Genomic DNA, 16,261 nt, shown 5'->3' with positions numbered 1-16,261 from the left:
TCTGGGTGGTGGATTGTACCCACCCACCTCCCAGGATTTCCAGTAAGGCCTCCTTAGATTTGGGAGCTGTTCCTGTAACTCTTTCTCATTAACTGCTAACATGACCAGAAAGCATGGCTGCGGGTGTGAGAAAGATATGCGTAGTCCTTGGAAGGGACAAAGTATTGGCATTCCACATCCCTATCAGTCAGCAGAATCGAGGCCAGGGTCTGCCCCAGAGTCTTGATGTCAGTCTGAACTGTCTTGATCAATGGCAGAACTACCCATGATGTTGTCAGGAAATCATTGCAAGATTCAGGATTTTGGAGTGCTCTACCAAACACCTGCTGTCATGATGGCTATCACAGGGTGACACTGGCCCTTCAAGAGGGAACAGGACCAGTGCACGTGTGACTCATTAACTCATTGCAACTGAGGGGAGAGAAACTTGGCAATCCAGAGCTACCTGAAAGCACTGATACAGAGAGGAAAATGGGCAAGTGAGAGCTGCCTGAAGAGGAAAGGAGAGATGTGGGGGAGGGGCAGAAGTGGGAGGAGCAGCAGCAAAAGAAGCAGAGGTGGACAGCTGGTACACTGAGCCATTGGGAAAAGCAAAAAGCTGATGGGGAGGACTGAGGAACCACTGCAGAGTAAAAGGACAGTGTGTACAGAAGCCTCTATGAAGAAGGGGAAGAACCAGCCTGGTTGGGAGATGCTGAGACCATAACAAGAGTTTGATGCTGGAGGGTGGATCCCAGGAGCAGGCACACTTACAGGGAGAGAGGCCTGTCCGAGAGAAACACTGCAGGGTGATCTGACCTGGGGCTGTGGGAGAAGAATTGTGGAGAGAAGTGGGTCTTGGAACTCTCAGGTGGAAGACCTGGAATGCGGGGTCCTGGAACAGGAGCTAAAGGAACTGAGAGTAAGTGGCTAATGACTGTTGGGTGGGTGATCTGGGAATGGTGACTTTTGAATAAGATTGAAAAATTGCTGCATTGCGTTATTTTGGGGTTGAACAGGAACTGTTTTTACTACGAAGTGGACTTTAGTGTGGACTGTGGCATTTAAAATGGGCTTGAATTAGCTGCTGAAGGTGACAACACTACTTTGCATAGGTGAATAAAGAGGAAAACTGTGGCAGTCACACTGTTGTGCCCTAAGTGTGCCACAGGGGGCATTCCAGCCAGGACCCACCTCATGACCATGGCGAAATGGCAAACAGAGATAAATGTGTGCGTGTGTGTGTGTATACACACACACACACACACACACACACACACACACACTCATATCTTCTCAGTTGCAGGACACTGCAATTCCAGGAGTCAATACCATCAATATGTGCATTAAAGCCCACATGATAAACACAGATATAGATCAGAGGGGTAGCCTTGTTAGTCTGGATCTGTAAAAGCAGCAAAGAGTCCTGTGACACCTTATAGACTAACAGACGTTTTGGAGCATGAGCTTTCGTGGGTGAATACCCACTTCGTTGGTTGCATGTAGCAGAAATGTCCAGGGGCAGGTATATATATGCAAGCAAGAAGCAGGCTGGAGGTAACGAGGTTAGTTCAATCAGGGAGGATGAGGCCCTCGTCTAGCAGTTGAGGTGTGAAAACCAAGGGAGGAGAAACTGGTTTTGTAGTTGGCAAGCCATTCACAGCCTTTGTTTAATCCACAGGACTCTTTGCTGCTTTTACAGATATAGATGTGCTCGAGTATGAGTTCTGCTCCATCATAAAAACTGCATGGACAGAAGTCAGGAAAACAGAGTATCTCTGCAGTAGAATCATTGGTCTAGTGACAGGACCATAATGAAACATTACCCAGAAGGAAGAATTAAGTTAATGACCCTCAGCCTCAGACACTAGAAAGCAGTTCCTCCAACAGTAGCACAAAAATGTTGCATTATTTCCTAAGATACAAATGCCCCTTCCTATCTCAGCAAAGGGAAGTTTGGTCACACCAGCTGGTGATGAGCAACTCCTAGGAGATAGAGGGGAGAGCTTATGCCTAGTCATGTAGAAACTGAGCTTTTGTGCCTCATAGTGGACATAGGAGAGTGCCTGGGAGTGGGGTTTCTCTACAAGTTATTGGACAGCCAGGACTGGGGAATTAAGAGACTTGATTTATTTGGGGAGAGGAAGGGGCCATGAGAGTCAAAGTCTTTCTAGGCATCTGGGGGCCATTTTGCCACTATTACTGCCCTGCTCAGCCTCCCTGATAGTCAGCTGCATTTCCAGAGTGCTGTGGGTATGACTAATAACCTATTTTGGGATCAGGAAGGATTTTTTCCCCTGTTGGACCAAATTGGCAGGGATTCACAGAGTTTTTTCCACCTTTCTTGCAGCCTTAAGGAAGCAACGTTTAAGTTAAAATAATGAAGAGTAGGAATTTTAATGCTAGGAGGATTCTAGGAAGATTAGTCCATTGCAACTTGCCGCTGGAAGCCCAGGCAGATAACAGCGACAGAACCAGATTCCTGAGGTAAATAAGAACTGGGACATACTGGGAGACTTTTGCCTTTAAGAAGGGCAGACCTGAAGACTTCACAGACTGAGGGCCCTCTGAATACCCTCTAACCCTTCTCACAAATGAGAGAGTATGAGGATTCAGAAGTGAGCTATGTCCTAAGGGTTAGACAGAGCCTCCACCCAAAGTTATTATATAGTGTGTATGCTGTAATGTCAAACTAGACTCAATTAAATGACAGATTTATGAAAGAGGGTGTGCAGATAGGACCCCTCCCTATTGTTAAGTTAATAAAGTTCTGCCCTGATGATTAACTCCATCACTGTGCCTATTTTTCATTCACCTATGTGTCCTGAGCAGATTACCCTTAATTTTAGTAGGAAATTTGGTTTATTTGAAGGCAATCACTGAATATAATTGAAATGTTGACAAAATTTCCCTTCAATAAGAAATACCTAAAACTATTTGTTTAGTTGAAGAAAAGCTTTATCCCTTTCTTTAAAAGCGGAACAATCTCTGTGAACTCAAATTTTGGGCCTGAAGTTTTAAAAAGAGAAACACCCCATTTATACAAAGCCTTATCAGATGCCACCTACAGTGGACTTGATCTAGGACTTCATTTTTGGGTCAATATATATAGTGATATTTTACTTTGATTTCTTAAATTCTTGGGAAATATTATATCTACATTTTTACTTTGTGGCAAAGAAAGGATAGATGGTCCTTTTGGTTAAGACGTGGGACAAGGATTTGGGTAATCAATTCACAGTTTTGCCACAGATTTCCTGTGTGAGCATGGGGAAAATCAGTTTGGGCCTCAATTCATCAAAGCACTCAGTGGCAGTGAGGGCTGTAAAAAATGCCAAGAAAAAGGACAATAGTAAGCTCAGACTGAGAAATTCATTAAGACAAAAATAGCCATCTATTTATTTTAGCAAGCAGAAAAAAATACTGCAACATTTGAAAACAGTTCTCCCTTTCCCCCCATATACTTATTAAACAGATTTCTTTTCCATCACCTGAAATTAAGTAGGACAGATTTTATTCCAGTCTCAGTCAGGCCAGCGTACATTCTCCATACACACACCCTATCTACTTGTTCCCCCTATAATCAGGGTAAATTCACCATTCATCAGCTCAGTGTTGCTGTAGAAGACAAGCAGCAAATTTGAATCAATGGAATCATTTCAACTGATACAATTGTTTCCTGTAATGAATGAACTACCTTGAATCTCATAAATCTGCACTAAAAAAGGCATAAAATAGCAACCATGACTGATCACCCAAGTTTTTTAAAATCATATGAACTACCATACTTTTCCTCACAACTCCTTTCCTAGGAACATACTTTCTTCCTTTCACTTATTTTGTCATACTTATCCTTGAAGCTGATCATCAAAGTCCAACCTTTGAGAAGCTTTTCTGCTTTTCTTCTTATACCGATAAGAGCTATGGGTTCCCCCCCAACCCCTTTTCCCCTCCATGTCATCAGAAACCATCAAAGTGCAACCTTTTAGAATCTTCCATAATATTGTCAGGGAACATCATCAATGCTCTGAAAGTGCTTTAACAATTCCTTTTCTCTGATTTATCTTCTTGTTAAAAGAAATGGTACAGGCAGGGTTTTACCAGTCTTATAAGAATTAATGAACAAATATAATAAAAAATGATTCAATTGTTTTATTAGATGATATTACATGAATTCCCCCCACCCATAAATTTTAATTTTCATTTATCATTGAGGGAGGGGGAAGGTAGGAGGGGAAGATAAATTGGACATACAGGAAAGGACAATATCCAATAAAGATTAATTCTATAGATAACTTGTTTCTTTTTTAAAGGGGAAACACTAATATGAGAATATATAGCCTAATAAAAATGAAATTACATCTGTGCTGCTTATTAAAACTCTGTTGAACCACAAATGACATCTTTGGAAGCAGATTTTTAAAAAAAAAAAAATACAGAACTAGCAAAAAAAACCCTCCAAAAAGCCAATTCAAAGGAATATTTTATATTAATTGAAGAAAAAGAAGTGTTTTTAAAAATAATGCATAGCCTATATCTGCTTGGGGACTCAAATATAATTTGCATGTGCATGATTCATAAGACACAGCACTTTATTTTTAAATAGACAATGTTCATTCTGAAAAAAAAAACAATATTTATCATAGGATTCTGTGTCATTTTGTGCAAATTCAATCTCTAAATTACAGAATCTTATGCAAGACTGTGAAATGTTCAAGGTTTAGAACATTCTTTAAATAAAGAAAAACATGAAAGGAGGAAAACCAAAATGTTGATCTTATTGTGGTGACTGTTTTTTGCATAGTCTTGGGGAGCTATACTGAGATAGCCAGTTGCATGAACTCTTGGATACAGCAGTTGTTGAAGTTACTGGATTCACACTGGCTACCAGGGGAAATGGTGGAATATCCTGAAAAAGGATATGGTGGGAGATGGGGGTAGAGGGAAGAAAGCAAATCAGCTCAAAATGACTGAGGAAGTGAAAACATTCCAAATGTTTTCTTTTGAAAAGGAAGAAGAAAGGGTAACATGCATGCTACTAAAAAGATCCATCATCATAACTAACTATATGGCCCTTCATTTGCAGTTTATCTAACAAAGGTACCATACCATGGTACGAATGAGCCACTTGCTTAAGGCGGGGAGGGGGGGGGGACAAAAAACAAAACAAAACAGATTTGAGACTCGCTTTCAGGTTTTCGTTTTATGCTCTTTTTTGGTGCATTGACAAACCAACCATCAGATATGTGAGAGGAGGAGTGTATTTTTTTTTAGTGCAGTTCTACTTCGAAAAAATATCAGTGTAGAGCTGGCACTTTTTTAGTCTATGGCTGAGAAGGGCTATATGTGATCTAAGTGTTATCATTAGTATTCAACAATTCTGTACCTTGAGTACAAACGTATCTCCGTTCAAACAAGCATGCTTACCACTTGTTCTTGTTATTAGCATGGTGGATACAATGTAGCTATGGAGGAATCAAATAGATTCTGTTCCTTCCCATGCATAAGCAACAGAGTTTTATATAAGCTCTGGTTACAAGAATCTCAGTTGCTACTCGGCGCGTCTCAACAGATTTTTCCTAGGCTATTCTGTTTGGTATGGATTCTTTGAAGATACTATGGAATTTAGCTGGGTCCTTGAGTTTACAGGTATAGATCATGTTCTTCCCACTTGGATGACTATGTTTTAATCCTAGTTTGATGGACACAGTTGTCTGTGCAGGGTAAGGATTTTTTCCTTAACATTTCTCAGGTTAACAAGTGTAAGTAATCCAGAAAGAAACCAGTTTAACTTTCAAATTTCAGACTGGGTTTGCAAATTGGGCACTTAGAAAAAAATATCTTTTGGAATTGTAAATTGAATAGATTTGACGTGAAAATTCCTGATGGAAATATGGTTGGAACCTCACAAGGACATTTCTACAAATCCACTTTCCGAACTGGGATCACCATAGGAAGGAAGAAGCACTGTATTTGTGAAGAGTAGGAGACCGCAAAAAGGAACGTCAGGAATGTAACCTTACTTTTGCCTCCTCCAAGCTGAAATTCTTCTCTGCTACCATCCCACATGCTAAATGTCATTATGAAGAACTTTTCTGAGCCATGAATCCCTTTGTCAATGCAGATCACCTTCTGCTATGCCACCCCAGAGAGCAGCTTCCCTCAATGTGAGGAACTGACACATTTCTCAATGAAGACCACCTGTAGCTCAATGCCCCGTTTAGACAACAGTATACTGAGACAAGGTTGGAAAAAATGCCCCATCAAAAAATTCAGTGGTCATAGAGCAAGATATTCAGGAAGCACTAGAAAGAATCACTTAGGACTTGTTATTCAGATCTATGCCAATCACAGCTGATGAAAGATATCAGGGAATACTTTAGCTCCCCTGCGGTCAGAATTTGTCAGCCAACTTGGATTAAGGGAACCTGTCAACCACCCTCAAAGCATTAAATACTACTCCCAAGACACCTCCTCTCTTGACTAAACAGATCTTATATAGTTCAAGATAAGTAAATCTCACTGTCCAACCTCTCCTTCTTGAGCAAGATAATAATGAAACTAGCTGCAAATTACCCTCCACATAGATCAGTGTCCTGGCCAAGTACTCCCCACCCCCCAAACAAACAAACAAAAACAAAAGCAAAAAAAAAACCCAAAACAAAAAACTCACATAGCTGGAAAATAAAGATTTCTGCTCTCTCCAAAACATAGTGATCCTCAGCTACCAAGAGACAAAGGAATTTAACAAAACCTAATGTTGAATCAAACAATGCCTTGTTTATCACATTTGGGATACTAATCAACTAAAGTGAAGACACAAGCACTGCTGTTGCTAGGGCTGCCAAAGGCTATTCACAACTCAGAAAATTTAATCTACAAAATAAATTAACCAGGAAGAATTTATGCAAACAAGAGGTGTAAATATCTAATCTCACAATGAAATGCAGATATTTTCTGTTATACAGAATAAAGAAAATGTATGAATTCTGTGTGTGTGTGCACACATTACTGATTATTACTGGAATACTCGATATCTTTAATCAGAAGTAAAGTCAATTTTTAACAGTGGCATAATATTTTCCTACTTTTGAAAAAGAAGATTTAATTCAAAAGCAGTAAATAATGGAAAAAAACATGAGCAATCATAGATGTGTATGATTATATAAATTAAGATTTATGATTACCTAGGTTCTGTTCCCAGTTCTGCCACTGTTTGTCCTTGGGTAAGTCATTTGTGAACAAATGTGTTTATTATATACTTCTTTTCAAATTTAAATAGTATAAAGCTTCCTTGCACAGATTTTTAAATGTGGTGTCTGGGGTGTAAACCTTTCTGTTTTCTGAAAATTTGATGCATCTGAGCACGTGATGAATAATTGTACTTTGCATATATAGAACTTAGCAGCTATAGATTTACACTTTACATATATTAGATAATTATTTTCCATAACACCCCATTGTGGTTGGTACACTAGTAGATAAGTACTTTAATCCCCATTTTAGGAAGGGTGAAAATGAATCCTGGAGAGTTTAGGTGACTTGCTCAAGGCCACACAGCAAGTCAGTGACAGAATTGAGACCAGAGCCATCTCCTAGCTGCCTGCATAATCTACTACACCATGCTATCACAGAGTCCCATCTTGAATCTAATATAATTAATAAATTAGTGTCTAATGAACTATCACTGCAGAATCACAATGCTGTTTCAGCCAGTCTTTTAGAGAAATACAGGAAAATGCACATGCATATGGACATAAAATGATCAGCACAGAGTGAGTTGGATCAAATGGATTTTTGGAGCAGAGCAGGATATAAAAACCCATTCCTCTCTCCTCCAAAAATCAGGAGAGATTTGCTTGAGCTGTGAAGTTTGGACTAAGATCTGAATTCTTTTAAAGTGTGCAATGGGGTAGGTTAGGATAAAGAGATTTGATTTGGGGTATGTAATTCAGATTTTGGTTGCATTGGAAAAGCATCAAATACTAAATACCTTCTTTCACTGTGATCAAGGAAACTTACAGAAATAGAAGTAAGTATATATTTTTTAAAGTTGTTGAATGTTTTTGATAGCCACTATCTTATCAAGAGCTCATTTGGAAAGCAAATTTGAAACCTAAGCACAAACCCCGCTCTTACAACTCTGCTATTCAGTGTTTTAGCTCCACAATGGCAGGCCAATTTAATAAAATGAAAAAAAGATGTCTCAGTGTTAAGACTTAGGCCCATTTGCATTTTTTTTCTCCCATTGTTGTGAATGGACTTAACATATTTTCTAATGTATTATATCTCAGAGTATCAACAATGCATCATCTTCAAATGGGAGTAAAAGGAGTGCTGTCAATCTAAAAAGATGGTTTGGGTACAAATATATATTTTTGTTCATTCTCTGTATGCCTTTCTGTTGTTCATTACCAAAGTATTATGAGTTGATTTATCAATTGAGCAATATTTATGCAGATATACTTCTCTACTGTCTCTAGTTCTTCACTCTCCCAGCTCCTATCCTGCCTGAAGCCTCACTAAGCCCTGCAAGCAACTGCATGTTTGCTTCCTTATGTGCATTACCTTCCCAGAAAACAGATTCCTATAAGGCCCCCATTAAAATATGAACAAAGGGAAAATAAGCCAGATTTTCAAGTAGTATCTGAGTATTAAAAAAGCAAAACCAGAATTTGGGACAGTAAATGTAAGGCTTAGATTATGCAAATATTGGTGACACACACTAGTAGTCTCATTATCATCACTGGGAGTACTTGCTTAAGTAAGTGATTTCCAACATGAGTAAAAAAGTTGCAAAAGCAAGCACTTAATGAAAGGGTGGCTCTCCAAATTTTGGCTTAAATATTTTTTCAGTGCTCTTTGATAGCTATACACTGACTTATCTCCACAATACTCAAGATTAATTTCAAAATCTTTCTTTACAATTCACATAAAAATATCTCAATGACTCTCCATATACAGGTAAATGATGGGATTCAAATATAGCAGTGATGTCACTACTATTGTTTTGTCTCTCTCAGGGTTAGCCACCTGCACTACACAATTCTGGAGGCTAGATTCACTGGTACAATCTATCTGCTTTGCATTTCTTCAGTGGCACCCAATAGAAGTAAATCTGGTTTAACTGGACAGTTATATCAAGGCTGTTTGGTGTTGCTGGAAAGTACTGGCCATATGTGTGCTATCCTGGGAATGCTGTGTGATAGGGCAATTCTGAGTGTGAGTTGTGATTGCAAGTAAACCTTTAATTTCTCATGTGTCCACATTATTAAACATGCACTAAACTGATTAACAGATATTTCTGAAACAGTTACAGAAGATAGAGCACCACAACTCACTTCCTTTTTGTAGAGCAACATTGGGTAGAAAGAAGCAAATGAAAATACATTCTGTTGCAAAAAAATTTCTTAGGTACAGTAATTTCTAGCCATGAACAACACTTACTGGTCTGTAGCTGTTTCTCTCTGGCCTGTACATCAGCAAAAACTTGTTTGAAGTGGTTAGTAAAAGCTACAAGGTCTGCATCAAGGAACATTGGCCCTTGCTCTTTTTCTTTCAGTGCTTTACTTTGAAGCTTTAGCTGCACAATTTTAGGCTGAAGGGCTGACAACCGGGAGACTTCATCCTGTATAGTGAAGAGAAACATTCCTGAATAAAATCATCCTACAAGCACTTCTTCATCAAATGACCACTGTTTTTAAGGAATAAAAGAGGGAAAAAGAACATCTGTCATAAACAGATAGCTAAGGGTTAATGTCTCTTTCACCTGGAAAGGGGTAACAAACAACACCTGACCAGAGGACCAATCAGGAAACAAGACTTTTTCAAATCTGGGTGGAGGGAAGTTTTGGGTGTGAGTCCTTTGTTCTTGGTCTGTTCTTCTTCTGGGCGCTGAGAGTGACCACAGGAATCTCCAGGCTTTCTAATCTTCTGTTTCCAAGTTGTAAGTACAAGGATAGTAAGACAATAGGTTTATATTGTTTTTTTTGTATTTACATGTGTGTAGTTGCTGGAATGTGTTAAATTGTATTCTTTTTGGATAAGGCTGTTTATTCATTTTTTCTTTTAAGCAATTGACCCTGTATATTGTCACCTTGATACAGAGACCATTTTTATGTCTTTTTCTTTCTTTTTATATAAAGCTTTCTTTTTAAGACCTGTTGGATTTTTTTTTAGTGGGGGCTCAAGGGGATTGAGTCTGCAGCTCACCAGGGAATTGGTAGGAGGAAGAAGACAGGGGGAAAGGGAAAATCTCTTTGTGTTAGATTTACTAAGCCTGACTTTGCATACCCTCTAGGTGAGGGGAGAGAGAGATTGATCTCTCGGTACTTGTGTTTCAAGGACTTGAAGCAGGGAATCTCCTAGAGTACCCAGGGCGGGGAAATCTGGGAGGAGGTAAAGAGGGGGAAGGGAAGTGGGTTATTTCCCTTTGTGGTGACACTCAGGGCATCTGAGTCTTGGGGGTTCCCCAGGGAAGGTTTTGGGGAGACCAGAGTGAGCCAGACACTGGAATTCTGGCTGGTGGCAGCGATATCAGATCCAAGCTGGTAATTAAGTTTGGAGGTTCCATGCTACCTTCTCATGTTCTGAACTCTAAGGTTCACATCTGAGTAGGAGAGTTATGACAACATCAGATATTCCTAATTCCAGAAACAGAAAATGGTCATGGAGAAGAACTGAAGTACTAGTTTACTTAGTTCACTTTAGTGCCAGATTAGGATTGTTCTCTACTGTGTAAAATCACCAGTGTTTTGTCCAGTCAAATTCTAATGTGCTCAGTGAAGAACATCAAGCTTCACTGCAGAGTGGTCCCCATAAAAAGTCTAATGTAGCAACAGTTACTCATTTGTGGTATCAGATATGAAACTACTTTCTTATACTGAGCATAAGAAATAACTCTGCAATTTGACATGTTATGAAATGGTAACGGTTGATGATGATTCACTTTTTAAAGGTGACTGCTGCAGGTGTCTGTATATGAGTAGAGAAAATATCTTGGTATTGACTGAGCTTCCTTAGAAAGTAGCAATAGACTCAAGTGGGAAATTTCAGGTCTGCATCCAGATTTTGTGTAAGGATCTCTCCACACTTGTGCCCATGCACAAGAGCTGTCCAAAATCCTAAATCAGCATATCCTTTGTGCTCCCTTCTATGGCCCTATTGGTGCCAGTTGCCAGAAAGAGGTCAGCAGGGCAAGGATAATGATCATGACATGATTTTAGCATCCCCACCTACAGAGTTGGCCAGGACCATAAAAAGGGACAGGCTTCACTGTGATACACTACACACACTGGAATACTGCTTGGGAACTCTTCTTGAGTCAGGCTCAATTACACTTGGGGACTCTAGGATGGCCCAATGGTACATAGGGCATAAACTAACCATATGTTAGCAAAACTGAAATCCTCTAGATGTAGCAGGAGTAGAAGGCGGCTCTATGACATTCCTTGTATACACATATCAATAAAAATACGTCACTTTGAAATTATGTCACGAACTCACATGTGAAAATGCAACCTTCAGATTGCTACTATCAGTATTTGCCATAAGTATGCATAATGTTCTACAATAAGGCCCTCATTCAGCAAAGCACTTAAATGTGTATAAGTGGTCTGCTGCTTTGGGACCTAATTAAGGTGTGCTAAATTTGTATCAAAAGTCCAAGTCCCAGAAGGGCTGCAATTAGAGGACAAACTAGCAAAGTATAACACAACAATTAAATTACCCAAGGAAATCAGCAAAAACAATGAGGAGGAGCTGACTTTTCAAGTCTTAACAGGCACTTATTTTTACTGACCAATGGTATTAAGATATTGCATAATGTTCTGGTCATATGGCTATAACAGTCCAACATCCAATATCAGTTACAACTACAGTAGGACAAGCATTAGTTATTTGCTGAAAAGAATTGTTTAATTTTAACACCCACACACTCTGTCCTCCTGTCCTTTTACACTCATCATTGCTACCGTTCATGGACCAGGTATTGACAATACCTAGTTTTGAAAGATATAAAGACTATTTTCTACTCTCATAATGAAAAACTGGCAGCCATCATCTGTCAAAATATAACAATACCCAGCAAGCATAATAATGAAATGGTTGGAAAAGAGCCTCTAACCTTGCACTTTTCCAACTGTATTTTTACTGTAGCAGGATCTGCTGCTGGTGTAAGTTGTGCTTTCAGCCAGTTTTCAGCAGTAATTGCTGTCTGCTCCAGTTGCTGCAGCTGGGAGTAGAAGGCAATGATGTTATTTTGGTACTCCAGCCACGTCAGTCTCTCACTCAGCAACTGACAGAATTCAATCCAGCGACTGCTCAACTGCTCTGAGGCTTGTTTGATGTTGTCAGCATTAAGACCCTCTAGAAAGAAAGGAAGAAGAAAAAAAACTTCAATACTTATTTATCTTTAAGTCACAAAAAAGAAGCTGGAAAACAATTTAACAACTCAGTTTCTGTATATAAATGTATGGATGTCATATATTAGTGGAGAGAGCATTTAAAATCTATTGTAAATGGCTGACAAGATATTGCTGTTATTATGGGAATGAATCATAATGGATTATAGTTCCCTAATAGGTATTAAGCAGGAAGAGGAGATACAGCACACGGAAATAATTAAAGCTACTATGAGAATTAATAAAATGCCTTAAACTTACATTTTGGAAAACTTTGTCTGGATTGAAATTACATTTTAATATCTAGGGATGGCTTTTCTAAGTGTCCAAATGGTTTAGGAGCAAAAGTCCAATTTAAAGTTTATGAGATTTAGGCTCCTAAGTAACTGCGTATTTAAAAAAGGCATGCTTAGCATCTGTATTACATTCTACACGTAAATTCAGCACTCAACATTATTGAAACAAGGCATATTAAGCAAAAACAGTTTAGCAATTGCAATAAAGTTACTTGGAGCAGTGATGAGGTAAAAGAGCTCAGCCCTGGGATTCACACTGAACAAAATAGGAATCAAAAGTAAAATGAAGGGATTTTCCCTAGCACTATTTATAATTACTATGAAATTTGGCACTGTAGGCATCAATTCAAAACTATTCAGAGTAATATCATTAATTTGAGTAGCTCATATTTACTACAGATATCAGGAGGCTGTAATATCAGATACTATACAGATATTAGATGGAGAAAAGCCCTAATGTGAACAGTCATATTACTTCCTGCTGGCATGATTTATATTATAATATAGAAATACTACAGATAATGAATTCAGAGTTAATCAAATTGTAGTACCAATGAGTTTGAGAGTACATCTTTAATAACAACCTCACCACTAATCCTACAGGCCAACTCTGCAGAAACAAAACCTTCAGCTTATCAAAATCATAAAATGACATTTTTTCCCCCTGATCTTTCCTAACACAAAGGTTATACATCAATAAGACAGAAGCCTCAAACCTAAACATCGATGTAACTATCTCTCTCAAAGCAATAGTTTGTTTCTCCAAGCCTGTGTGGGCTTTGGTACATCTGGAGTATGTCAATCTTTTTATTTCAAAGAGAAATATAAGATATTATAATGCTGCATTCCACCTGTTCCTCCACCCGAAATTCCTTCATTATGGTTATGAAATAATGCAGATATCTGAAGGCAAGTATGTAAACTCGTTCATAGAATTTTAAATTGAGATACATTTGTACAGTGCCTAGCACAATGGGATCCTGAGCCATGGTGAGGGCACCAGTCACTATTACAATGCAAATTAATATTCTGTTCTAAAAAGGTTTCTGTGTACTCGTAGGAATACACAAAAACACTTTACAAATCTTGTTAAAATTTCCTAGGACTTAAACTTTTCTGTTCAACAATGTTTTGGGCCGAATTCTCTGTCATGCTATTTAGTGTCTGTATGCAGCTGCCTGATTCTCAGGCATGCTCTATGCTGGAGCCAACTCTGGGCTGTTGTATTGCATGCCACTTGGAAAGTGGCTGTCCACCAACTGAAAGTAGCTGGAGCACAGCAGTGCCACAAGACATGCCTCTTTCTACTCCTGGTATGCTCAGTCTTCCCTTACCCCCAAGCAAATGTTGCATGATTTTTAAAAAACAAGCCAGGAGTTATAGATGTAAGAAGCTGCCATGCAATCCTACATTGCTTGGTCAGCCTCCAATTCAAAAGTGGTCACTGTGGTTAGATGTTCAGCTGTGTGTATGTTCTCCCTGCGTGCTGTCCCAGCTCTGTATAGACAGTTGGCACAGCTCAAGCTGGCAGACCTCAAGCAAACTGCTCAATGACCACAAGATCCGTTAAGGTACGAAGGCACTCAGCCAGGTTTATTGTCAATGAAGCGCAGTCCTAGCTCCCCAAATCAATGTCTACAGTTATACTAGCACATGTGCCCATGACAATGGACACAGCTTAGTGAATGCTGGGACTTTCCATTGCCCCCTTGGCTGGCCAAAGACACTCCCTCTGAGATAGATCTTTATACACCACTACAAACAAGTTATGTATCTCCCCTGACGTATCTGGGTGCCACTCTGACATATTAGGGGTGCCATCCATTGCCTTGTACCTCTAGGTTCAATCAAAACATCTCTATCCATCATGCTGTCATCCTGACCTTATACTTAAGATGGGTAAGTGTGTTCCTGTTATCTTTGGGGAATGTGCTGGTATCGAGGTGTTCTGGTATCACCTTTCTAGAATGTGTTTGCATGTATATTCTTGTGTCTGGCACTACTTAGGAATGTGTTTCTGCAGTATCAAACTGTCCTTGCCAGATTCTGTGAACAGGGCCTGCCCTCCTGCTCATGGTTTAACTTGATTATTTTAGCTTAGGCCTCATACTAGGCCTCTGATACAAAGGCTTATGTCTCAGGCTCTCTTCCTACTACAGTCACTGTTGTGGTACAGTCCACTCAGAAACATATGTTACAAGAGAAAGGCTGGTGTTTGGGAGAGGAAGCAGACAGGATTTGGTGTTTGGGTCTGGAAGAAAAGAAAAGTTTGAGGGAGCATGAGGATGGCAAGCTGCACTTTAGGGTATGCCAAACAGTAACTCTGAACATGTTCTCTGTGGGGCACATGAGGGAGAGAAGGCAGGAGAGGTAAATCCATTGAGTACACTTCTGGAACCAAGTAACAAGATGCATCAATGTTTTTGAACTGGCATTTTTGGCACTAGTGGGTATGCAACTGCATTTAGCATATGTTAATATTTAATTAGCATATGACTAAGTGCAAGGTGGTAGCATGATCCTGTACATGGAGTCTGAATGGAGATTTTTATGAAATGATCAACATATGGACACAAACTCATCAGCAGCAGAAGCAGGTGCACTAATAGTATAGCAGCAGGTACAAATTTTGCTATTCTCAACTAAACTGAATGGTTTGTTTCAACAATTGGTTCTGTCCTGCCTGTAGATTTGGACATAAATTCTGAGTAGCAATACATTCATAAAATGCCTGAGAACCGTAAAAGAAGGTACAAGGTCCCTGACTCTATATCCTTAACTACCCCTGGGCCCAGTGTACACTGCCTGTGATTTCATTTGGGATAAGTAAGAAGATCATTTTAAAATCCTTATTACTAGCTTTGTCTTCTAACTGCTATGAATTTGACACTGAAGTAGGCTTTCAGGCCAAAGTTATGATTGCATGGGGGCTACAGCCTTGGACTATCTATGGTTCACTGACAGTTTTTCCTGGTCATATTTTCTTCTAGGATTGGAGAGTCGTATATTCCAGGCTAGTGTCTGGTTGCAGCAGATCCCTCCCAATGTCTTCTTCCACCTCTTTTCCTCCCCTTGAGTCCCCAAACCCTCTCAACTTGTTTAAACACACTGAAAATTCTCAAGTTAGTAAAGTTCCATTAACTTATGTCCAAACACTATGTTTGATTCATGTTCCCAGACCAGTAAAGAGGTCCTTTGGCTTCTCCTGTGACTTTAGGCAGAGGCGGATTAAGATCTTCTGGTGCTCTAGGTCAGAGAAGTTCCTGCCCCTGTTTGACCCCTTCCACCCCTGGCTCCACCATGTTCTGCCCCTTCGCCTGTGACCCAACACCTGTTCCACCCAAGGCCCCCATTTCATCCACAGCCCCCCATTTACTCCTTTCTGCTGCCCCACTGCAGCCCGAAGACTGGAGAAGCTCTGTCCCCTCACCACAGCTCTGAGGTCACAGTGGGGAGTGAGAGCTCCTCCAGCCCTGAGGCCATGGCAAGGAGTGAGAGCTCCTCCTGTCCCAGGGCTGCAGCTGGGATCTGGCACTGAGGCTCTGCCCTGCACCTGCCCTTCCCCCACCCACCCAGTCCTTCTGC

General features: G+C 39.8%; 1 protein-coding gene across 11 annotated transcripts in view; it reads right to left on the bottom strand.

Moving 5' to 3' along the window:
* The window catches only part of DMD (dystrophin), a 2,125,007-nt gene that overhangs the window by 1,238,155 nt on the left and 870,591 nt on the right, over positions 1 to 16,261 (bottom strand). For all 11 annotated transcript variants that reach the window (XM_050936430.1, XM_050936437.1, XM_050936440.1 and 8 more), the window contains 2 exons: positions 12,104 to 12,345; positions 9,427 to 9,607 (listed from right to left, as the gene is read on the bottom strand). In XM_050936430.1, the coding sequence (XP_050792387.1) occupies positions 9,427 to 9,607; positions 12,104 to 12,345 (423 nt within the window). The remainder of the gene's footprint in view (positions 1 to 9,426; positions 9,608 to 12,103; positions 12,346 to 16,261) is intronic.

The sequence above is a fragment of the Gopherus flavomarginatus genome, chromosome 1 (genome assembly GCF_025201925.1).
Source record: "Gopherus flavomarginatus isolate rGopFla2 chromosome 1, rGopFla2.mat.asm, whole genome shotgun sequence".
Classification (NCBI taxonomy): Eukaryota; Metazoa; Chordata; order Testudines; family Testudinidae; genus Gopherus; species Gopherus flavomarginatus.
Note: the sequence above shows the minus strand (reverse complement) of the source record. Positions and strands in the feature narration are given on the sequence as shown.